Source organism: Clytia hemisphaerica, unplaced genomic scaffold (assembly GCF_902728285.1).
Source record: "Clytia hemisphaerica strain Z4C2 unplaced genomic scaffold, Clytia hemisphaerica genome assembly, whole genome shotgun sequence".
Lineage (NCBI taxonomy): Eukaryota > Metazoa > Cnidaria > Hydrozoa > Leptothecata > Clytiidae > Clytia > Clytia hemisphaerica.
The window spans coordinates 297,599-322,512 of record NW_027103774.1 but is presented as its reverse complement, the minus strand read 5'-3'; the positions used below and the strand labels follow the sequence as shown (position 1 = coordinate 322,512).

At 36.0% G+C, this 24,914-nt stretch overlaps 3 protein-coding genes across 4 annotated transcripts in view; 1 reads left to right on the top strand and 2 right to left on the bottom strand.

Moving 5' to 3' along the window:
* The window catches only part of LOC136806116 (phosphatidylinositol 5-phosphate 4-kinase type-2 alpha-like), a 15,670-nt gene extending 10,666 nt beyond the window's left edge, over positions 1–5,004 (bottom strand). The window contains exon 1 of one of the 2 annotated variants that reach the window (XM_067062683.1): positions 4,749–5,004. In XM_067062683.1, the coding sequence (XP_066918784.1) occupies positions 4,749–4,877 (129 nt within the window). In that variant the 5' untranslated portion in view covers positions 4,878–5,004. The remainder of the gene's footprint in view (positions 1–4,748) is intronic. The other variant, XM_067062684.1, reaches the window with a different exon arrangement.
* A 110-nt stretch (positions 5,005–5,114) lies between these two features.
* LOC136806117 (proteasome subunit beta type-3-like) lies at positions 5,115–12,138 on the top strand. The gene is made up of 6 exons (XM_067062685.1): positions 5,115–5,249; positions 8,083–8,267; positions 9,023–9,130; positions 9,943–10,088; positions 11,410–11,536; positions 11,903–12,138. The coding sequence occupies exons 1-6, from the start codon at positions 5,247–5,249 to the stop codon at positions 11,949–11,951; spliced, it is 618 nt and encodes a 205-aa protein (XP_066918786.1). The 5' UTR covers positions 5,115–5,246; the 3' UTR covers positions 11,952–12,138.
* Positions 12,139–14,094: 1,956 nt separating this feature from the next.
* LOC136806115 (tetratricopeptide repeat protein 21B-like) overlaps positions 14,095–24,914 on the bottom strand; it is a 28,562-nt gene continuing 17,742 nt past the window's right edge. Inside the window, exons 24-41 of the mRNA XM_067062682.1 lie at positions 24,336–24,424; positions 23,935–24,061; positions 23,580–23,645; positions 22,982–23,084; positions 22,457–22,567; positions 21,938–22,019; positions 21,640–21,722; positions 20,448–20,515; positions 20,271–20,333; positions 19,383–19,478; positions 18,439–18,499; positions 17,649–17,774; positions 17,114–17,227; positions 16,508–16,561; positions 16,152–16,208; positions 15,758–15,878; positions 15,529–15,596; positions 14,095–14,753 (exon numbers count right to left, since the gene is read on the bottom strand). Of these exons, the coding sequence (XP_066918783.1) occupies positions 14,676–14,753; positions 15,529–15,596; positions 15,758–15,878; positions 16,152–16,208; positions 16,508–16,561; positions 17,114–17,227; positions 17,649–17,774; positions 18,439–18,499; positions 19,383–19,478; positions 20,271–20,333; positions 20,448–20,515; positions 21,640–21,722; positions 21,938–22,019; positions 22,457–22,567; positions 22,982–23,084; positions 23,580–23,645; positions 23,935–24,061; positions 24,336–24,424 (1,567 nt within the window). The 3' untranslated portion in view covers positions 14,095–14,675. The remainder of the gene's footprint in view (positions 14,754–15,528; positions 15,597–15,757; positions 15,879–16,151; positions 16,209–16,507; positions 16,562–17,113; positions 17,228–17,648; positions 17,775–18,438; positions 18,500–19,382; positions 19,479–20,270; positions 20,334–20,447; positions 20,516–21,639; positions 21,723–21,937; positions 22,020–22,456; positions 22,568–22,981; positions 23,085–23,579; positions 23,646–23,934; positions 24,062–24,335; positions 24,425–24,914) is intronic.

The window sequence follows — 24,914 nt, the reverse complement described above, 5'->3', positions numbered from 1 at the left end:
TTGGCAATAAAAACTATTTTTCTTGTTTGCCTCTAGGTGGGATTGGTGGTGTTATAATGTTATTGGAATTTGATAAAGTTACAAAAGTACAGCTACTGTCTAAATTTGAGAAATACTGGATGCAATTGTGCTTTTTTGGACATAAGGCGAATCTCAAAAAATTGTTTGGGTTCCCGTCGTTCTACTTTAAAAGTGGGGGTCGTTCGTTCATCGGTTGAAAATATTTTTTCTTTTAAGAAGCAGCTACATCTTGTTGAAAAGGGATCCGTTGTGGTGACTGATCCAAAGTAAGAAATTGAGAAACCGGGATAAACTGGTTTTCCGGTTTGCTCTCCATTAGCATGTGCTTGCTACTTTCGATTGAAAACTTGTAAACACAGAGCGTGCAGAGGTGGAGCAGTGGAAATCCAGCAAAGCAGCGAAAAGCTTTCCGACTCCAACTCTACCTGCTGACCGTAAATCAGGGTCGGTCAGATGACGGGAACCAAATGATGACATCACATCCCTATTATTGGACTTGCAAAATTATGACAAATGGTCTTGGAATTTGATCAATTATATTAATATCAATATATGCAGTTCTTGTTGAAATTGATCAAACTATTTTTCACACAGTTCCGGACGCAGATTGTGTTTTTCTAACCTTTCCTTCCTAACCTTGGCGCACTTTTGACCGAATAATGGAAATGGAATGAATGGCGATAACAGTTTACATATCTCTTATCAGACTTGCAGAAAGCGGACTGCAGAAAGTTATGAAAAATGGTTTCTAGAATTTAATGAATTATATCGCCAAGTTACACAACAACAGATCCATCTGGTCTTCATTTAACATTGTTTCAAAGTTTAAAAAACACTGGCAGTGCTTGGCACAGAAGAGAGGACTCCCAGTTGCCAGTTGAAATTAATTGCTACTCCGCTGCCCTGTTGAATTTATTTATTATGCTTGTGTGTTTATTCCGCCAAGGCAGTAAAGCGATCGCCCAAATTCTCATAGACCAATTAAAAGCGAGTTTAAAGCAAAACGGGGGAAAATAAGCTTCCCCGCAAAGTTATGAATTTTAAGTTTTGCTTTCCATTATCATTTGCGACCAGCAAAGTCTTCAAGATGGTTGTGTGCATGTTGTGTAACTTGACGGTACTAAACTACAAAATTTATTTATGCAGACTGGATGCAAATTGTGTTTTTCAAGATTTTGTGATTTTGCTTCAAGTGCAAAGTAGATATCTTTATTTGGTTCTGACGTTTTGGCAATTTTCTTATTTATTTCTAGCATAACACTTTGGTCAGATACACTCATTTTGTTTTATAAGCATACGGTAAATTTCGGCTGAAGCTCACTATGCTTAAGTAAAGCTCAATTTTGAGCCTCGACTATGCTTAACCCTATGCTTGGTAAAAAAAATATGAAGGGGGGGGGGGAAGTTTTTCGCGCATTTTCCCCTCTCTTTAATCTTGAGAGAAATGAAGACATTCTATTGTTTTCGAATGTTTACCATATGATATATGATATATGATTCTTTCTTCTGTTATTTTCTAAAGTTTTGGAAATTATGATTCTAAAAATTTCTTTGGCTGAGCCTCAAGGTATGCTTAGCATATGCTTAATTTTACTGGAAATTTGAGCTTCAGTATGCTTATAAACGTTATGCTTATAAAACAAAATGAGTGTATGGATATTGTCTACATCCAACAGAAAAAATGTATCATAACTGACTGTAATGAAATTAACAAAAAGTTCAATAACACTATGTTTCTCTTTTATTTTACAGTAATGAACTATAGCTTAATTGTTTGATGTCATAGAAACAGTGCTACAATGCTATAAAGAGAAGTATACTTTGAGCTTCTCGTGGCGGGTGGGGGTTTGGGGGGTTGGAGGAGCTCTCAGGCTTGTTTTAAATAATCTTAAATCAAGTTATCAAATGTTTCACATTTTGTACATTATTCAACATTATTAGTCTACTCTGTTTCAGTACATCTCTTACATCTGTTAACCCACTTATTAAAGCTATCTAGCTAAGCTCTATTGGCTGACCTTCCAGCCTCGGCTGGTTTATTAGACCTTTTGCTAGTCAGAATGTTGTGTTGAATAATCAAAAACTCTAGCATTAAAACAATAACACATTAATGTATAGTAATTATAAGTGTGTATATTAATTTTTTATTTATCATTTTTTTGATGCTGGAGTTTTATTCAACATAGTATGCAGTCAAGTTTAACTGTAGCATACTAAGACCACAGAGTGTACTGCAACCTCTTAATATACTAAGAAATATTTGACTTGTATTAGGTTGCAGTATACTAAGATAAGATGTCATAGTATGCTGAAAAGAGATTGATGTCTTAGAATGCTAAAAGAGCATGATGATTTGATCAGCGAAGAAGACTCTGTTGGAGTAAATTTTTATAACCTTTCTTAGTATATTACCTCCAATCAATTGTACAGGTCCTGATTTTACTGCAGTCTAAGATATTTGGGATAGAAATATTTCAATCAACAGGTAGATCAAGAGCAGATAGTAGCTTGTTCTGGTAGACTCGTTCTTTACGCTGCAATCCCTATACAAATTTAGGGGCATTTCTCATTGTTACCCTGCAAGGTTATATACATGAATTATTGAATGTTAAAATATGTTATAATGATGCTTTTATGTCTTAGTATACTAAGATTACGACAGTGTGTGATAGTGTTATTTTAAAGGTGACTGTATGTGACTAGAAAAATCTTTTATCAAAGGGATAGGAATATAGTCATCTGGGGTAATTACGGAACAATTTTGACTTGTTTGAGCATTACTCTGAAAGTATTGATCCTAGAGATCTGATATTTTGATATTTTATTTGTCAAAGTATGACCTTTATACAACATTTATTACTTTTCCATGAAATTTAGTAGATGTTCCTAAAAATTATTGTAAAAGTGTCCCGTAAATACCCCAAATTTTTTCAAGCTTTTAGAAAAAACCACATCAGTCATTTACAGGATGTATTTGCAACAACAATGATGAGAGTTACCTGAATCAAGTTCAAGATCCCAAGACAATTAATTAAGACTTGTTCAAATGAAACAAATCATAGTGTCCTCCAGGGTTTGTTCCCCCACCAAATTCTTGAATTTTTTAAATCTCCCCCCTCTTTTTTTTCCCCCTATGACTTTTTGGTTTTTTAGTTTCCCCCCTCTTTTTTGCTTTCCCCCCAGAAAATTCTGAAAATATCAGTTGCCCCCATATACCCGTATAAATTTCTCAAATATCAACCTGACACAAACGTAAAATTTTGCTGCAAAAGGAATACTAGACAAAACTGGACAAAATAGAACAAAATTTGGTTAATTTTTCAATCATGATCTAATCACATGATATCATGTGGACTTACCTTGGTTGCTGAGATAAAGTTGAAGTGATTTCATACTTCCCCCCACCAAATTTGCCAACTATCGATGTTTTCCCCCCTCTTTTTTTCCCCCCCTTTACTATTCAAATTTTCATTTTCCCCCCTCACCCATTCAAAATTGGAAAATTGGTTTCCCCCCCCTTTATAAAGGGGGGGGGGAGGACACTATGAACAAAATGACCGATTACTAAACGTGCAGCAGCCAATCAGCCAACCAAATTTTGTAATTCAATTCCTGAGACAGCGCTTCAATTTGTTAGGCCTTGATTATCGTTAAAGCAAAAATAATTCTGCACATGTAAATGGGCCATTGTTTGAGGTCTGGCAAAATTTCCAGGAAATAGCTTATTCTGCGGTGCGCGGATCTAGGTGGGTTTTCTCTCCCCCATAGATCTTTTTCTTGGGAAGTTGATCTTCAAACTAGTTTTTAAGGTTGGCTTGGCTCAAATTTTTTCATCTATGGCTCAAATGGCAATTGGCAATTTCTCATTGTTTTTGTAAATGTTAATTTCATTAAAAAGCGCCAGGTTATTTTTTCATGAATCCCTTTAGAAGTTTTACGGCACATTATTTTGCTTGCAAGTCAAGTTAAAGATTATAGCACTTTCGCATCATCATTAATCTTTGCTACGCATTTTGGCGGGACGCTAGTGTGACTGACTGAATTTTTTCCTCTCTAACCACGCTATTAAAGCAAACACCAAATCAATCTATATGATCTGACCTCCTTTTATTTCCAACTCTTATAAAAGTAAAGAAGGGTGTCAGAATAAGATGAGGCTGGGATGTCCACTATGACTATGAACTTACAGTATTTGACAGGTCCCTAAAATTTTTGTGAGTTGAAATAAAAAGACAAGGACCAATAGGACCCTGCCGATGCACCGGACCTAAGGAACACCGGACACGCGAAAGTCCGGTGTAAAATGAGAAATTTTTTTACCACCGGACAATCTCTACACCGGACTTAAAGAAGTCGGATGTCAGGTGTCGGAGAAGGATATTTGTTTCCACCGGACAATCAAAACACCAGTCCTGTGCGTCCGGTGTTTCTTAATTTTTTGTTTCATAAATGTCCGGCGTCCAAAATTACCTGTATGCAACACCGGACTGACACCGGACTTATTGCCTCCGGTGTAGCGAAAGGATACTTTTTACCACCGGACAAATACCGAGACAGTCCGGTGCGTCGGCAGGGCGGGTCCTGAACCAATAGGATTTGAAAAACTGAGCTTGGCAGCTAGCTTTGGCTAGCTAAATTCTTTAAATGTCTCAAGTTCAGTTGTGACGGTTTTATATTTGTATTTGTAGTTCTCCTCTAAAGTTTCCGGTAATAAAAGAAAATCTCACCGAATGTGTCACACCCCACATTAAAACAGCCATCTTTGGATCATGGACTCTAAAAACTTTAACCTTTTGGTGAACGGCTTTCACCTTTTTCTTTTTGGATTTTGTAAATGTATCTTTAATAGCCTCCATCTTCTTATTGTGTAGTATTACTAATTATCGATAATTTCAACAGAAATACAGCACCTCCTAAAGAAAAAAATGCATCTGGTTTTCACTTGAAGATTTTCAACTTTCCAACCTCGCCAAATATCGGCTTATCTGCCTGTTACGGTATAGTGAAGAAGCAGAACATGTATTTTGCAGAACGCTTTATTTCATTAGTATTTCTTATATTACTCTCTGTTCCGTAATTTTCAAGAAGAACTCAATCGTATATGATCTAGTCAATAACAAACACGGCGGATAAAGTAGCGGAGCGTGAGCAAGCAGTAAATCGCAAAAACTTTTTGCAAATACTAAATTTTTAGAAGGAATTTGCTTCACTCCAAAACTGCAATCATGGTATGTAAATTTTCTTTTAATTAAGAGTTAATTCCTGTGTCTCAAATATTTTGCTTATTAATATTTGATTAAATGTGGCTGTCCTTTGGATGACAGAATCGTACTGAATGCGGACGCCTGCAATTTTGCCACAACCATTTCATCTCCCCAGAGATTCGAATTGATCGAAAGCCGAATCAATTGAACACAATCAAAAGCAATCAAACTAGTGTATATGTATAAGAATTGCCAAGCGATCCTGGCAAGTCATTCGATTCGAACCATACCCAATTAGGAATATCGTCAGTGTAGACTTGAATAGGACCCTGCCGACGCACCGGACTTAACGAACACCGGACACGCGAAAGTCCGGTGTAAAATGAGAATTTTTTTTACCACCGGACAATTTCTGCACCGGACTTAAGGAAGTCAGATGTCCGGTGTCGGAGAAGGATATTTTTTCCCACCGGACAATCAAAACATATCGGACATGCATGACTAGTCCGGTGCGTCCGGTGTTTCTTAATTTTTTGTTTTATAAACGTCCGGTGTCCAAAATTCCCTGTATGCAACACCGGACTGACACCGGACTAATTGCGTCCGGTGTAGCGAAAGGACACTTTTTGCCACCGGACGAATACACCGGACAGTCCGGTGCGTCGGCAGGGTCCTACTTGAATCTTCATACAAAAATTACGGGAAACGCATATTTGGTGAAAAAGGGTGCGCTATCAGTGAAAATTATCGTGACATGTTATGACAGAAAGTATGATTGATAAACTTGGTGGAGTTATCAAAACAAATTTGTTGTCAAAGAGATAACAGTAAGTGAAAATAAAGGCCAGATATCAACAGTCCCATGTTGTTTGGACCAATCGTCCCAAGAAGTTAGAACTGTTGACGGTAAAAAGTAAAAAATCTGTGACTTGTTTCTCGGCTGTATTAGGGTAGACACTCAAAATTTTAAAATGATCTAAAGTAAAATAAATAATTGTAGGCTCATTTGAAAGCCCTCACATTCAGAGAAATCCACCAAGGAAGGGGTCATTTGTCCAAAATGGTTGAGTATTTCAAAAGTTATAACAAAAAGAATTTGTTAATATCTTACCTTTCACTGTCCAATACAGCAAGTCAAGCTAAACCTAAAGCACACCATCGAAGCAAAAAATATTATGAAAAAGGTCACATGACTCGTATAGCTAAGGAGCTGGTTTTTGTCTACGTGGGTAAGAAAAGTTGTCAACCAGCTATAAAAAATGTCAGATTTCAAAGATTTCCCAAGGAGCAGTTGATGATATGAAAAAAATACTTTTTTACTGTATCAAGTAAGATTAGAAGGACTAGGACACAAAGAAAAACAGTGCAAACAGAAGCATAAAAGACTTATTATTAGACGATGAAAGCAATTATGGACTTCTAGTTTTTTGCATTGTACAGGTGAATAGTTTTTCTTCATAGGGGCCATTCAAAAAGTACGTTCGTTGCCGAGGGGGGGAGGGGGTCAGCAAAAAAGCAAACGAAAAGCGAACGGAGGGGAGAGGGGGTCAAGTCGATCTGTGTACGTTCGCTTTTGCGGGGGGGGGAGTGCTTGTCACAAGCGTGACTTTTAACTTAGTCTATGAAAAATCTTTTTCTATCTATCTCCTAATTACATTTTTTCTTTGAATCGATAACCGAAGATAATTGTTAATCTCCTAAACAATTGTGTATGTTATAATTGTTTAGCAATTATTAGATAATTAGAGAGCAAAAACTTTAAGGTGCGATAAGATTAAAGAATAACGCTAAAATCATATTCTTTGAACTTGCCTTGTCTAAATTCTCCAATTATCTTCAAAGGAAAAAGTGGGGGGGGGGGTTTAAAAATTTTGAGATAAAAACGATAAAAACGAACGTACAAAAAGGGGGGGGGGGTACTTCAAAACGAACGCTGACGAACAAGGGGGGGTCTGAAAATAGGGAAATTTGGACGAACGTACTTTTTGAATGGCCCCATATTTAAAAAAATTATAGACTAGTATTTGTTTTCTTCATACATGTAATTGATTCCTTAAGTTCAAAAGTTATCTTTTTTTCACCTGCGTGGTGTTTGTTGCGTTCAAATTCTCTGACTTCCTTCATCCCTAGCTGTATTGTAGACATTTAAAACAGTTAAAAAAGTGTATCATAAAAATGATGTCAAGTTTGTTGATGTATTTTGACATATTACCATTACCAACAGTAAAATCCTTTATAATACAAACACATGTCAATGTTCTATTTTTCTGACCACCAATCCGGGGTGGGGGGCACTCAGGCAAATTGACTGACAGTTATGTGCGGCGGTTAAGGGTGTGTTTTTCAAAATATCAGAAATGCACTGTAAGGGTGGATTTTTGATAAATGCACTGTATGGGTGGAAATTTCAGCAAATCTAGGAAAAATTGCAAATTTTTGGTCGAAAATCTTGATTATTTTGCTCTAAAAGAATTTAAAATTTGAGCAAATGCACTGTGAGGGTATGAATTTCTCCAATTTTTTTTCTGCACTGTAAGGGTGCGATTTTTTAGGCACATTGGACGTGTCAAATTTCAGAGGGCACTTAAACACGCAAGCACTTCAGATGAGGGCATTTAGGGCACGTCACTTAGTAGACTCATTTTTCGGGAGCCATGCAGGAGCTTGAGCTGAGTCAAGGACCATAAGGCAATAACGAGTCATAAATATTGGATCAGCATAGAGACTCTGATAACGGTCAGATTCGGCTGAAATTTTGAACACTTGTTCCTTGGGTGAAAACCTGTGGATGAGCTTCTCGTTATTGATATTATTTTAAGCATTCAAATAATTTTGATTGATTTCTTTTTATTTTCAGAGTATTATGAGCTACAATGGTTCAGCCTTAGTGGCAATGAAAGGCAAAGACTGTGTCGCTATCGCATCTGATTTGAGATACGGTATTCAATTACAGACTGTTGCTTTTGATTTTGAAAAGATTTTCCAAATCAGTGATAAATTATATCTTGGTTTGTCTGGCTTGGCAACGGATATCCAGACAGTGTAAGTTAGGCAACACTTGTTTGCTTATTTTTAAACATACACTAGCTAGAAACTGAGAGAGAGTATAGAAAGGTGTCTTTTCCCCTTCTTAGATGGGTCGCTTCTTGACATCCTGAAGCTTCCTGCATATTTAGAAAATTAAAACCTTGTTGATTTCAAATATCTGTGTTTAGATTTTTCATATCTTTCATAGATAAAGTGCTGTAGCACTGCTAAGTTGGTCAGTTTTGCTGTTTTTGGTGATTTTTGGCCGTTTTTTTCATCTTCATTTTTCTTCTTCATTTTTGAATTTTTCAAATATCTTTTATCTTTTAGATTATACTCCTTGGAAATATCTTTCCAACGGTGTATAACTCTCTAACATAGCATAAATGTATGCTGAGAAAAAGTCCAAAACTGAAGTGTCCACATACTTTTGAGACAGACTTTTATATGTGTATTATCTTGAAAGATCGGGGAAGAAATAATCTATTTTTATTATGTTGATCTTGAATTGGGCTTTTCCAGAAAAAAAATTGAATATGGGGGGCGGAGGATATAACAATTTTCAGTGATTTACCCCCCGGACAAAGTGACTTTTGGCCCCTCGGACAATGGGTTTTACCCCCCGGACAGAGCAAATTCACCCCCTGGTCAAGGCAAATTTTGATGATTTTTCGCTACCCCGGACAATATATCCTCCACCCCCCATGTACGGACATTTTCTGGAAGAGCCCATTGCAACATTTGATTTTAAAATATTTTAATCCATCTAGATCAAACTTGGCAAAATTCCGAACGAATTTATACGAATTACGTGAAAACCGAAAAGTCTCACCAAAAGCATTCATGAACATCATGTCAAATATCTTATACGGAAGACGGTAAGCTCTTGACAAACTTTATTTCTCAACACATTATGAAACTTCAATCAGATTAATTTATTATATCTCTTCCAGAATCCTAATATTTCAGTTTGGAATTCGCTCTCAGCATTCGAGAACCTTATATTGAAGTTTTTGTTCCCGTTTCATATCAGACACATGTTTTATATTAGGCCGGTGTCTCCTATTGTTATGTATTGTGCTTGATTTCGTGCCAAATAAACAATGTTTTTCTTTCTTCTTTCTAACAAATATTGCTCCACATCCGTGTCAATTCAATGTGAAAAAGCCTGAAAAAGCTTGTAATTTAAAATGATGAATAAGCAAACGATATTAACTTAGTTTAAAATTAAGCCTTCTGGCAACTCGTTGTGAGCTAAACCTTTTCCAATATCACTGCTTTAAAAAGCCTTTCCATTTGTAGATTTTACTTAAGGCACATTACAAAAATAGTGCTATTTGCTTCTTGTTTGAGTGAGTAAATTTCATACTCAAAGTTTCATGCCCGTAAAGGATGGGAACCTTCATAGTGAATTGAACGTGCTCTTAAAAAATTTCTGACGTCAATTTCACATTTTTCGAAAGACTCGGGAAGAATTTTCCGTCGCTTATTTTACTGAAATTGCCTATATATATATATCATGAAACTTTGAGTTAAGAAATTTATTTAAATCGTTTTTTCTTTTCTTTCAGTTTCTTTAGTCTAATATAAAGCACTGTTATCATCAACATTGAGCACTCTTATTGGTTTTCGCTAACAAAAATCATCTTCACTCCTAATGTTTTTCAAACCATTTTCTCTTCTACTTTAGATTTGGGCCGTATTTTGTTGAACCCATCATTTGTGGGCTTCACCCGAAAACTAACGAACCGTATATCGCATCCTGCGATCTGATTGGTTGTCCCATGGAACCGGAAGATTTCGTGGTTGGTGGAACTTGTAGCGAACAGTTATATGGTGAGTAGGAACCCCATTTTCATTGGAGGGCTATACAAAGAAATCATTGAGGCTTTTCAGTTTAAACTTAGTTATTTAATTTTCACCATTACACATGGAAATACTTCTGCAAGCAATTGGCACTTTTAAGTCGAATGTTTCACCCAGGATGGATAATGAAATTATATACCTTGCCAAAACGTGATCTTATCAATATAATTTCTCCTCTGATTATCACTAAGAAAAGAATTGAAAAAATGATAAATGCCACCTTCCTAGCCTAGATTGCAGTGCAACATTACATATTTCATAAGAACAAACTATAAAAGAACATAAGTCTTCGATGGCTGAAATTTTAACAGCGAGTTTTAATTTTAAGGCTTTGTGGACTCTTAAACGCCCGTTTTCTTAGCAAAATGAACAAAAATACTCGCACAATGGTGGAAATAAGAACAACGTAGAGGCCACTATGTCTTCCCGTGTGCAGCAGCTTGTGCAAAGGGATTTTATGATTGAATATTGTTCCTTGAATGTAGAAGATCAAAATTTGAGAGGTGGGGCCGGGTGTGACTACCCGTTGCCATGGAAACTGACATTGGTTACTATGGCAACCAATATAAAAAGTCATCAAAATTGAAAAAAGACCCTCCAGGGAACATAAAATATTATTACGAAAACGTTTGAAAATTCGTTAAAAAAAGTCTATTGGCCAAAATTGACAATTTCATTTTTTGCCTGTCGAAGGTTGGAGCTTGCCCAAACACATTATACAGGCAAAATTTAAAAATATTAATTTTGGCTCATAGACTTCTTAAAAAGGATTTTCAGACTTTTTCGTAATAATAATTTTTGTTCACTGGAAAGTACTCTTTCCAAAAAACCAAAAGTTTTTGAATTTTGGCAAATTTTTGTTTTTCGATGACGTCATCGTTTTATGACGTCATTTTGCCTTATTTCCTTAATATCTCCTGATATATTCATTTTCAGATATAGGTTGTGACCTTTTTCTTTATCAGTTTTTCATGCTCTTTCGACTGAAACAAAAAATTTTCAATTTTGACGACTTTTTATTTTGGTTGCCATAGTAACCAATGACGTCAGTTTCCATGGCAACGGGTGGTCACACCCGGCCTCACCTCTCAAATTTTGATCTTCTACATTCAAGGAACAATATTCAATCATAAAATCCCTTTGCACAAGCTGCTGCACACGGGAAGCTTTTTCGCGACATAGTGGCCCCTACCATTTTTAGGCTTGAAACTCAAAAAGTTGACCAACGGAAGGCTTCAAAAATTTTGGATGTTCTTATAAAAAAAAGCTGTTGTTTACTTTTCTTCTCCAGGAATGTGTGAAGTAGTGTGGGAACCAGACATGGGACCAGATGATTTATTCGAGAGCATCTCTCAAGCACTTTTAAACGCACAAGATCGGGATTGTATGGCCGGTTGGGGAGCTGTCGTTCATATCATGTAAGTCATCTACAACCTCTTGGCATATTAGATGGCAAACTGTATATTAACGTTTCATTGTTCAACTTTTAACTAGGCGGCTGGTATTGAAAAGTCTTTCAGGCGTTTTTAGATTGGTCGATTTTCGTTAAAATTACAATTTAGATTGCTAAATGTCGCAATACTCTACCCTTCCACTCATATGGACCGATCTAATAAGGGAAAATTAGTGCGGTTCCCTACAGGCCAGCCCTTTAAAAGGTTCCTTTCATGGAAGAGCTTACCGAGAAAAAACTAAAAGTTGTCTCATAGCAAAATCGATGCAATGTTTTCGCAAGTTCTGCAAAAGATTTACTCAAAATGATTGTTTTTCCTTTCTTTGTTTAGCGAAAAAGACAAAGTGACTACACGAAAACTTAAAGGTAGAATGGATTAAGCAGAAAGCAAAGCGAATACACTCTCAGTGGGTCACACCATTGAAGAATGTTTTAATCACATAAATCAGTATAAGAACGTCACTATAAACTACCAATCAAGCGAGTGCAATTATGGGTTACTTTCACCGTTACAAGAATTTTTTTAGGAAGCTATTTATAATTTTCAAATATATTTCCTGCCCTGGATATTGAATATGTTGTTTATCTTTTAACCGTGTTACCAATATCAGTTTGAGTTATATGAAAATCATTGTTGGCCTCGTCCTCAGTTTTGTTGTGCTAAATTTGTGCCAAATTGTGCACATGCCTTTGTACAGTGGAGTTTAGAGCATCGAGCATCAAGCCGAAGACTAGAGGCAAAAATTCAACCTTTACTAGGCAAGCAAAAGTGGAGCCTTAAAATTGCCCTGTATGACGGATGGGAAATCAATACTTGTTTACGCACTTTACATTTTCCGAATCCTGGTGGTAGATGTTACTAGTGGCGTGGTAGCAGGGGTCAGGGGCCAGGTTCCACCAGCGGGACACACCAGCCCATTTGAGAAGGGACGCATATCGAAAGATCGGCAATCGAAAAACCAAAAATGGCGCCTCTTATCACCTCAAAATTTCGCTCGCTCGCTTCGCTCGCACACTCTTTCTGTTTATGATTAAATTTTTCTATTATCAAATGTTTAGAGATCAAAACGATCTTAGTTTGTATTAGCAAGGATTTATTATACACTGGATATACAAGTGACAGATTTTTGCCGATTTCTCGTGTACTAGCTATGTCCGCAGTCCGCAGTAATGATATTATTGTTCACTCTCCTTCCCTCATTAAATGATTTTTCGAAGCATTTTTATTGCATTTCTTATCGAAAATCACTCATCCAATTCCCAAAAGAGACTTAAAACTTTCCTGTGAGAGTCAGATTCTTCCACTTAATTGCTAATTATAAGTCGTTATGACGTTTCAAGCTGTGAGAAAGATGCAAAAGACGTGTTGTGTATAAGAAATTTAATGTTAACACCGGAAATTTTCAAACTTCAACCTAAAAAACACCACTTTGCAACCACGTGCCTCCAAAGGATTTTCATACCACAGTGGAGCCAAGACACTCAAGTTTTATGTATGTTAATTTCAGCTCTTCTGGGGACAGTCTTGGAAGATATTTCCAATTGAAAATTTCGTGTCACTATAAGCATTTTGTCTGAATTTCTTGTCTAATGATGTTTTTCTCACATTACATTTCACAAATGTATCCAGCTCGGAATGCTAGCCTTACTTTCAAACTTTTTTTCTGAAAATGTACAAAAAGAAAGAGCTAGAGAACTTTTTAAAAATAAGACTGATAAACATTTTTAAAAATCAGACATCTTCGAGCCGCCATGACAGTTGTCCTTTGCGGACAAAGCTAGAACATCAATTGTTTTCTGAAACAAAGGAAATACAATGATCGCTCTCCATCGTTTTTTGAGTCGTTTATCCAGTGTATAATAAATCTTTGGTATTAGTAAGCAAATTAAATGTATAGAGAGAGGGCGCAAAACAAGTCTCTAAAAAAGGGCCCCAAATTCTGCTTGGCCATTCCAGAAAAATTTTCCCACCACGCCACTGGTACTAGCACCTCGTATTGTGGTTGACTTGGGAGTAGTGCCTCCCAGCGGCCGATTTTTTTGGGGGCGCAAAAACGCCTCTGATTACTAAATACGGCGCCCCTTTGCTCTTTTACACCTTAGATATAGCAGTTTTCGGCCAAAAAGAGAGAAAATACCCCAAAATTTTCATGCTCGCTTCGCACGCGTAGTCTTTACAAAAATATTGATATTTCGAAGGGGGCGCCAAAATCATAATATTCAAAATTTGCCTCCTCAGTTTGCACGTAATTTTACAGACCCAACACGCTACTGGATGTGGAAAAAGGTTTCACAAAAGTTAATGAATATCTGAGGAAGAGAAAGAAATAAAAACCAACGAAACCAGAACTCGCGAATGTTTTTTTTTACGAAAGCTTCTTTCCCTTAAATATATAAAGATTTAAACGCAAGAAGAATCTAAAGGATTAACAGAGGAAATTTGGGGCGAAAGCCGTTCTTTCTTTTGTTTAAAAATGCTGTGCAAGCCGATGGCTGTAAACACATTAAATTATATCCTTCTTTAAATGTATGTACAACACATTTATCTTTCTTACAATTAAAAATGTATAATTACCAAATTAAAATCAATAGTTTACACGAAGTATAATTCACTTACTTACAAACAAATATTTACAAAAACAGGACATACAGTATGTCCGAAAAAAAGGGGGACAAATTGTTATATAAAGTAAAATCCGCTAAAACCATTATCTAACCTGAGCTTAGAATAATTGAATTAAGATGACAATACTCTGCTCAATCAATAGATATTCAATTCCCAAAACGATTGAAAAGGTTTTTAAGATTGAGATATTTTGCATAAATTATGTGGATTTTACTTTATATAAAAAAATTTGTCCGCTTTTTTTCGGAACACATGGTATTGCTTGAGGGAGATCCTCAATATGATGCTTACAGCTTCCATCCCAGTGAAAGTTCAATAGCATTTTCAGAAAATTTAAGACGCATCTTTGAGAAAGGAAATCTCGCAGATCGATATGCAGTGATCATGGAGAATTCTTTCGACTTTAAGAAGTCGAAAAGTTTAAATAAAGCTGGTTGTTTATCATGACGGTCGTTCACCAATGCTCTGTCTCCAAATTTCACGTCCGCAACTGAGCTCTTGCTTTATCCAAAATCTCTTTACGTATTTTTGGATAATTGGGATGCTTACCAAGTACCTAGAAAACAAAAGCAAATGAGAACCCTAATCATTCTTGTTCATCAGTTACATGCTTCCCTAACATTCTGCCCAAGATTCGAACAGTCTCTGCGGTACACCGTCTATGATCGAAACCTTCACACTTCCAATCGACAGAATAGGCTTTTCCAGAAAATATCCGTACATGGGGGGAATAAAGTGTCCGGGGGTAGTGAAAAATCTACAAAATTTGCCTTGTCCGGGTGTTAATTTGCTCTGTTTGGGGGTAATTTTGAATGTACAGGGGTCAATTGATGCTTGTCCGGTGTCAGGGGGTTAGACCTGCTGTCCGGGGGGTCAAAAGTCACAATGTCCGGAGGTAAATTTACAAGAAATGTTATATCCTTCACCCCCCATATTCAAATTTTTTCTCAAAAGCCTAATGCTAATTATGAATTCATATAACAAGTTTTATTGTTCTAGATCTGCAACTTCGAATTTCACTATACAAAAAAAAAAAATGAGACGAAAGACGACTTTTACAGATAAGTTCTGTGAGCCTCAAAATTTTAATAAAAAAATGACATATAGATCCACTCGAAAAATCCTTCGAAAAAAAAACAGGTTTGGTCAAGTGCGAAACCTATACCTAATCTTGTATTGAGAAAATCATTTCGCTGAAGATTGCCATCCTGGATGGCATGAAACTTTGAGTATGAAATTAACTTAAATCGTTTTCTTTACTCAAACTAGAAAATCAATTACAATCAAATTTCAGTCAGGTTTTTGATGAGAAGAGATACGGTATTTCTTACCTTGTGACATACATCTATTGCATCTACGAATCTTTTAGCTTTCAAATAATTGAATCCCAATCGATAACCTAAAATTTTAGAAGATAAGTAATTTGGGCAATCATATAGAGCTTACTCAGTCCAGTCCGAAATGTCTGATTAGAAATTCTCCGGACTCTCATATGTAAATTTTAAGTCAAAACTAACACTTTTCAAAGTGCCGCTAGATTTTCAAATGAATAAGTAGTACCTATAGCAGGACTGGATTCATTGGTGAATTTCCATGCGTTTTCATAATTCAATGCTGCGTCTTTGTATGATTGTTCTTTCTCCATAATGAAACCAAGATATTCCCATGCTTTGGCACAACTCTACAAAAAGAATTTAAGGAAACATTTGATTTCTATAAACTAAACGTTTTCCCTTCATGGCACAGTGCAGAAATATGACGGGACATAATCGAAGCAAGTAGGCCTTTGCTATTTTTTCTCGTAGTGGACTGAGTAAAGAACATAAAATATTAGGCTCAATATATGAAGTTCACAATGCTGACGAGCCAACTTAGGACGAAATGCATACACCTGCCCTGCCACACATATAGATTGTAAAACTTAGTGTCAACCTTCCACGTAACCATACTATACCTTATTATAAGTCAAACACTTTTTGAGTTGTTCTTGTGCCATATCGTATTTCCCATTCTAAATAGGAAGAAAAATAAGCATCATAGTGGTTCATAAGGTTCAAAACGTTGGATCATCTGTGCTTTTTATTGCCGCTTTTTCGTTTTCGAAATCGCAGAGTCGAAGATTCCTTAAGGCAATAGATCAGGCTTATTAGTAATATATCATCACTGAAAAGACTTGTGAATTTTTCTAGCATTTCTTGCCTTTTTTTATTCAATTTCTTGAATAAGGTTACTTGCTAGATGAGCGAGCAGACACGTAGCAATGAAGCAATGCAACTTGGCACATCTTCTTATTGATTAATTTTCACTAACCTGAATAAATATATCAGCGAGGAGAAGCCAACTTCGTTCAAAGTCTTCAGCATCCTAAAAAGTAAAGTTTATTGTCAACAAATAAATCGCAAATCAGCCATTTAACCCTCAATTGACATAACTGTGCACACCATTTTAATAAAATTTGAATACTTTTGAATTCAAAGTCAAACTTAGATGAGTCGACTTGAAACTAACAAATCAAGTATCTACGCTCGGTCATAAAGTTGGTACAGCCGTAATTCTAGTTTCTATCACTATTGTTGTCATGAAAACTGATGGATCTAGCAGCTCGTCAAGGCATAATTATTATAAAAAACCCCGGTCTGGCAATGTATTGTTTTAGCTTTTTGTTCAATTTTCTTTTGTTACAAGCAAAAGACAAGTTGCAATTTGCATACTTTTTGATCACGTTACCGAAATGCCCTCTTGAAATTGGTCTATTTTCTAATCACATGATCAAAAAGTTTGCAAAATAAATCGATTTTGGTACGTAAGCTGTATCTTTTGACAATAAAAAGAAACAAAAGCCTTCCAGACCAGTGTTTTTTTATAATGACTATGGTCAACGTATGACAATTCATGGAAAATAAAGGCAGAACAAACCTCAGAGTTCCATGACATTTTGGAGATACGTTTGAGTTGATTCCGGGCTTTTGGTGTTTGTTTGAGTATCATGTGAGCTGTGGCCATCCCCAAAAGCGCTGGTACATAGTCATTCTAAATATTGAAAGGTACTTGATGTTCAATATTCTTTTAAGAATCATTGCTCAACTAAAGACGCTTTAAGGATGTATAAAAAGTCTCATAAAACCATTTGAAGTAGGCTTCTGTCCATCTTCTAGTTCGGATAACGATATCTTATGGAGTATGGTGGTCTGCAAAACAGAAAAGGACTGAAAGAGCAGATTCCGGAGGGGGTGGGCGCCTTTTAAGGACCTTCGAACCTTCGAAATCCCGCTAAGGGTAAAAAAAGAAAGAAAGTCCCGACAGATAAGGATCCCAAATATTCCCCTACCGGGGAACAGATATAGTTCAGTTAAAAATAACTAAATGAGAAAAAAATATTTAAGTCAATCAACTTGCTAATTTGTATTAAGTTATCTGCAAGAAACATATCAGACACATTATAGAATCTCACCTCAACTTGAGCAATTTCCATCAAGTTATTGAGAGCTTTTTGTACGAGTTGCGTGTTTCTTGTGGTCACGAGTAGTTGATTTTCAAACAGCTTCTGTTTTAAGGGATTACGACTCGGTTTCATCTCCTGGTTGTGAAAGAGTTATCGAGATTGAGAATGGCATGAAAAGTGGGGCGTCTCAAAAGATAGATTGGATGAACTACTTAGGAGGAAACTTATAGACCTTTTCGTAGATTACGTTAAAGCAACGCTTACCTCGAGGAGTTCATAAGAAGTACATTGTATTCATAAAAAAGTAACAAGTTCTTAGAAGATTTAATCACCTTTGTAATGGTTTCAAAACGAGGTAGTCGTTTCACTCAAAATTTATGAAAAGGCCTATCCAGAACCAGAACAAGGAATGATATGTTATGTAAGAATGGGTTTATTTAGGGTCTTTTTAATTAAAGGTCTAAAATGCAGAGCTCTCTCACTGGAAGGGAGGTGTGACGTCCAGGGTGGTCTGGAAATAAAAAATCCAGGGGGTATGAATTTTAATCCAAAAATCCAGGAGGGTCTGCGGGAGTTCAGTATTGGTATATGGAGGAGTTTTAGGGTGGTCCTGAAAATCAAAAGAATATTCAGGACTTCCTCAACATAGGGGGTACGGATTTTTCTGGAATATCCCAGTCATTTGTCATCGTCGGAAAACAAACCCCTGTGTTTCACGAGTTAGCACTTGAAATTTTACTTGAATCATTTTACCCTAAAGTAGAATTTATTTAAAATAAGGAAAGGCCACAAGACTTACTTTCAGTAATTTTTCTGCCGTCTTGATAGCCATTTGTTCAGTATCGTGCTTTTCATATTGACTGTAAGAAAGAAAAGTAAAACAAAGAATTGAAAAGGTAACCACCGATCAAAATACTTGCAAGAAGGTTTCCAGAATGCTCGAGGCAATCCTCGAGGACAGAACAACCCTGGATAATTAGTAATTCATTTTGGATATTCTTGAAGTGTTGAATTCTATATTATGAAAAAGAATGTCTTTGAAGCGAGCAAAAAGATGGCTCTAGAAAGTCAACGATTCAAACTTATTCAGGTAAAGATTTAACCTGCCAACGTTTTGCCTACTCCAACAATTAGAATGGACAGAGCAAAAAGCTGATCGGTTAAACTAGAGCTCGCTGTTAAGACTTACTTCAAATGAGATTTAAGTTCGAGGGTAGACCAAAAGTCCCGTGCTTACGGTATGTATAATTTTAGTAGAAGAAAGAATTCATTTTAAATATTTGAAGTCATTTGGCCCTGGAAAGTAGGAAGTAATACTCTTCCATGTAGCTTTTGACAAAAGGGGTTGATAGGCAGATAGAATCGCATCTTATTGAACAATCAGAAGCCGCGTTGCTTGTTAAAAACAAAAAAAATTAACACTTCGTTTACTTTAAGGGTAGAAACTTTCGCGGGCAGAAACAAACTCACAAAACACGCAAAAATTTAGCAAACAGTGCAAAACTGAGTAGGAAAGTTTATTTTACGCGAAAAAATACTTTCGCGTTTTTCAGGTTTAATTTTTTACCTGGCAGAAACTTTCCAAAAAAGGTAAGTTTTATACGATTTCGCGAAAGTTCTATCTGTGAAATTTCGGCTAAAACCATCATTCGAGAATCTTAAATTCGCTGTATTTCACGACTTTTTGACTTCGCGAAACTTTCTGCCCTTAAAGTATTTTTCAAAAGATGAAAATGCACTTACTTGGTTCCTTCGGCGACATCAAATGTTTCACCTCCAACGATATCACTATCAGGATTCAAACAAATATCGATCATGTTGAACAAAGCTTTCTCACCCCTGTACAGAAAAAAAGACAAGAATAATTCTCACCATTTGAATCTTGTGTATTAGACACCCCTGTCTCACAGCCCCGGTGGAGCTTTATTCTTCAGTGGGGATAAGAATTCCTATCGAAATTCAAGTGGGGATATAAATTCTATTGTTCTAAGGTTAGAAAATCCAGTGGGGATGGTTTCGGAGTGCAGTTTTTATACATTGATTTTCGGATGGGGATGAAATCAAAGTCAATTTCCCAGTAGGGCTGGGTCCCAGCGTGTCTGTGACACAGAGGTGTTATGAGAGAATGTTCAATGGAAGACTGATGTAATTAGTTGACCAAGGTCATTGTGTTCTAAATTCATTATTCAAATTAGAACACCATAATTATATTGACATTCTCGCCTCTTAGTAACCATTTTGCCTTATAACAATTTGACGGGTTTACAGGTATTTCACCGACATGGGCGGCTTGTCTCCATGTGAACAACGCCTGGTAAGAATTGATAAATGAATTGCGTTACATCAGAATCAACGTTTTTTATAAGAACAAACTATATAAGAACATAAGGCTTCGATGGCCAAAATGTTAAGAACAAGTTAAGAACAATTTAAGGCTTCGCAGACTCTAAAACATCCGCTTTCTTAGGAAAATGGACAAAAATGCCCCAAAAATGGTGGAAATAAGAACATGTTATTGTTAAGAACATTTTAGGCTTAAAACTCAAAAAGTTAACAACATTAGAAGGCTTCAAAAACTTTGGATGTTCTTATAAAAAAACGTGTAATAAAAAGAAAGGATAATATACATACCATAAACTATCTTTGCGAGCAAGATTGAAAAATTTGAGTGCAGACGAAGCATTGTTTTGGTACCTGGGAAAAAAGTCAAAATAAGAAAATAAAAAAAGAACTTATTTGTGTTTAAAGTAGCCAAAAAGTAAATTGTAAAATACAGTGTATTAGACAAAGCAAATGAATACAACGTACCATTCATATAAACCTTTGCAATAATTGTAGCCAGCTTCCATTTGGGCACGTGGGTTGCTTGCAAGAGCCTATCAAGTGCAAGGGAGAAATGAAATTCAATTATTTCATGAATTTCTAAATTCTTATTCGATAATAAACAAGCTAGATGCTGAATGGACCTACCTGATGATGAAAGTTAGAAAGCAATGCGAGGAGAAAAAAATCAGTCAGAAAATATAGCGTTTAGGGAAAATGCATAACGCAATAAATTCATCATTGATTGTTGATAAGGAGAGAGGGAAGGGTTGTAGGGAAAAAATAAATAGAAAGTTCTGGTCGCAAAAATCAGTTTTATTGACAATTGAATAATGCTTGATTGTGAGCATTGTTATCAATAATGTTTTTGTGTCAAAAACATAGAAATACAAGTAAAAAAATCTAATGAAAATCTGCAAAAACGGCGATTTCCGGCATTTCTCAAAAATCGAACTCAGTTGAGCATTGCGAATACGCATCTTTCTGCAAAAAAATTAGAAAAAACTGAAGATGAAAATTCGAGAAAATGTAAAAAACGGTTTTTCCGGCATATTTCCGGCATTTTCGGCCGGAAAAAATGTTTTTCGAAAATCGGGCTCCGTCACATTTTAGGTATTGTCATATTGCATCAGTGTGCAAAATTTCACAAAAAAAATATAAAGTAGAGCTCGAGAAATTCAAGAAATACTGTCTTTCCGGCATATTTCCAGCATTTTCGGCCGGAAAAATTTTTTTCTCAAAAATCGGACTTCGCCATGTTTTGGGCAATATTAATACGCACCTTTGAGCGAAAAATCAGAAAAAACTAATGATAAAATCTCGAGAAAATGCCAAAAAAACAGTTTTTCCGGCATATTTCCGGCATTTTCGGCCGGAAAAAAATGTTTTTCGAAAATCGGGCTCCGTCACTTTTTAGGTATTGTCATTTTACATCAGTGTGCAAAATTTCATAAAAAAATATAAAGTACAGCTCGAGAAATTCAAGAAATACCGTTTTTCCGGCGAAAATCGGCTGTTCCGGCGATTTTTAGAAAGTTCCGGCTTTAAAAATCAGTTTTATCGACAATTGAACCATGCTTGATTGTGGACATTGCTGACGAGGCAAAATGGTTTTTTGAAATGAATGAAAATCAAATCTTGATGAAATGAACACCGAAGATTGAATTTCTAATGTTACCTGATCTAAGTATTTTGGTCCATCTTCCAGCTTTCCAGCACGACGTAAAAGTTCGACAAGTTTGGCAAGTGCATCATAATAACCTGTAATGATAAGTTGGAGTAAAGTTTAATTGACAATTTAACATCAAGCTCTATTCTATGGAATGCATTCAAAAAATTACTGTAACAATCAAAAGGTTTGTCAGTACGCATGGGTTGAAAAGTTTTTGGAGGAGTTTTAGTGAAGGAGCGAAAATAAGTTTGGGCCGCCTTCATATAGCGCCACTGCTGCTCTATCATCCATTCATGCGACTTACTTGGTTTTCTACTGAGTATTTCTTGGAAATGGAAAGTAGCAGAATCGTACTCTCCCTTGCGGAACAGCAAGTCTGCCATCATCTACAAATCAAAGAAAGAGAATATCTAAATGATTCAAAAATACACACACAATCATTGAAATACCAGGATTGGTTCTTTTCATATTCATAAAAAATTAAGTAACAAAGACGGGCGTTTATTAATTTTCAGGTGAAGCTACTTTGGCAAACTAAAATTATTTGATTCCAGTATACATAGCTTTGAGACTAGAATCGAGGGCGACCATAGTCTTTCTTTTCTTTAACTGCCTAAATTGTAGGAGATGACGTCACTCTTTCCCTGGATTTCTCCTCTTACCCTTGACCCTACTCTTTAATTGCTGAGCATCAAGCAGAGAAGTGCCATTTTCTAAATCTTTGGTAGACCTGACCAGGGATCGAACCCACAACCTTTGGGTGCTCTACCTTCATACTACAGCCGCTATGTATTTAATATAGTTCTTGATCATTCAATCTTACCAGAGTAGCTCGATCGCAATCTTTATTATTCTTGAGAATGGTTTGTAGTTGTGATTGGCAAGCATCGAGATCTTGATTCAAAAGATACAACTCAGCCAATGCAAGAATGTACTGTAAACGAGACAATGTGCAGTTATTTATTATTTTGATATCAAATATAAGAACTGTAAGATTGTTCGAACATTAAAAGCAATAAAATCAGGCGAGTGGTTGTTTAGGCAAAGAATTGCTTAACCAAATAAACCGTGTCGGTCTCCCTGACCTTTACCGCAAAGGATGATGTTCAATTTTTATTCTAGAGATAAGTTTACTATTTGGTGGCAAATCAAAGAATGATTTGCATGTGAAGTTTGTTGGAAGATTTTCTTTCCTCTTTTTGGCTAAAAACTGTTCTCTGTCGTGTGAAAAAAGGGGAGAGATGACAAAATTAATAATATGAGTTGCATCTCGGAGCCATAAAAAACCTGCGCACCGTTACCACCACGCTACTACTTGCGGAAACCGCAGGTTTTTGAAAAGTCCTACCGTTATTTCAGATTCATTGAAGTAAGTCGCTTCTTTATACGACTTGATGGCTCGATCGAAGTCCTTTCCATTGTAATAGTATTGACCGATGTTGTAAGAAACCCTGTTAAAGAGGAAAGAGGAAAGGGTAGGTAAAAGGGTTAACCTGAATGACACGGTCTTGAAACAAGTTCTAAGTAAAAAAACAACACACAAGCTAAGCTTTCCAGTAGAACGATTAATAGGCCGTAATATTTCCAGAGGGCTAGCTGTAAAATTCCGGAATCGTTCCACAATTTATACTATTCAATTTCATTGAATCTGTTTTTGTACATACAGCATACAGTGACCCCACTCTAATTCGAACCTCATCTCTATTATCCGAATCTTTCTGTAATTCGAACTAAAATATTGATCCCCTAAACTGAAAAGTGGTTTAAATTACGCTCTGTAATTCGAATGTTTCTCTATTTAAGAAGAAAATTTTTGGTCCCATAAAGATCGAATTAGAGAGAGATAACCATAAAATCGGTGCGTGAACCAAACTGTGACGTTAAGTATAAGTAAAGTTAAGGATTAAAATTATTTCTCAAAATTTATTCTCCACTAAGTTACATACTTTGCTGCTAGAGCTTTGTGTTCTTGTAAATCATCTGGTTGTTCTGTGGCCACTCTCTTGATAACCCTGAAAGTTAAAAAAGGTTAGTATTCATGACGTAATGTTTTCCACGGAAACATCCCGGTTTTTACCAGTAGTGGCAAATTTTGACTAGTGAAAATTGATCAAAATTTGCCACTACTGGCAAAAACCGGGATTCTTCCGTAGAAATGAATTACGTCATGAATATCGTAGAATAGAGGTGTGCTAATATCGGACAAAAGCAGTTATTTTAAAAATAGCAGTCATTCGAACGAGTTGACCTAGGTTGACTGAATGTCTAATACTATTGAAAATAAAATTGAACGATGCCTACTTTGATTGCAATTCTTTGGCTTTCAAATAAGCTTCGAGAATTTCTTCGGACTCTTTAGTCTTTTGATAAATCTGAGCCAACAAGAATTGACAACGAGCCTCCTCGATGCTACGAGATAGTGCAGTTGCTGAAAAAAAGAAATGTCGTGAAGCAAAAAGAATGACTTATGTCCCAGTATAATGGGAAGTGAATCGAAATATCTTCTTAACACTTAAGTCAAGGAGTTTCTAAAACAAACAGAGGTTAAAAAATGTAATTATGAATATTTATTTTATTCAGAAAAGAGTATAAGATATCATTTGTCAGTCCATTATTATAACACCAGAGTTCAAAGACAGTTCAAAGAGGAAATCTTGGAGGACTTGAATATCCAGTGTTTTGACAAAAACTAAATTTCTCACTTGTTTCATTTTTCAACAAGGTTTGTTTCAATATTCGTTCCGCCTTCTCAAAGTTTCCAAGCTTCATGTGAAGTTCAGCAAGGTCGAATCTAAAAAATAAAACAGTGTAGAAAGGTGAACTTGAGACAATGAAAAAAGATCTAAAATCAAAGAATTGTATTCAATGTTGCACGATATTAATGGATTTCTTATTAATGGAAGGTTTTGCTGAAAGCATGACATTTTGCACATACCGAGCTTAGACTTTGATATGCTTTTTTTGGACCCACTTTTAAATTACCCCCCTTTTTAATTTTTGGGCCAGCTGAAGAGTTGTATCTCAAGGTAATCAAAAATAGAAATTGTAGAAATTTCGGCAAAATAGACGTGTAAATTTCAGACCGTGATGTTACCGCACACGTTGTCGACTTGCAAACCCAGTAATCCGGGGCTCTCAGAAGTTTTCACGAGCACCATATTTGTTTCTGGGACAGATGCGGTAAACATTTCAAGAAATATTTTTAGATAATTTTTTACAAACACTTTAGCAGATGTTTAAACACATATATTGATTGGAAACGTAGGTTGATAGTTTCAGGG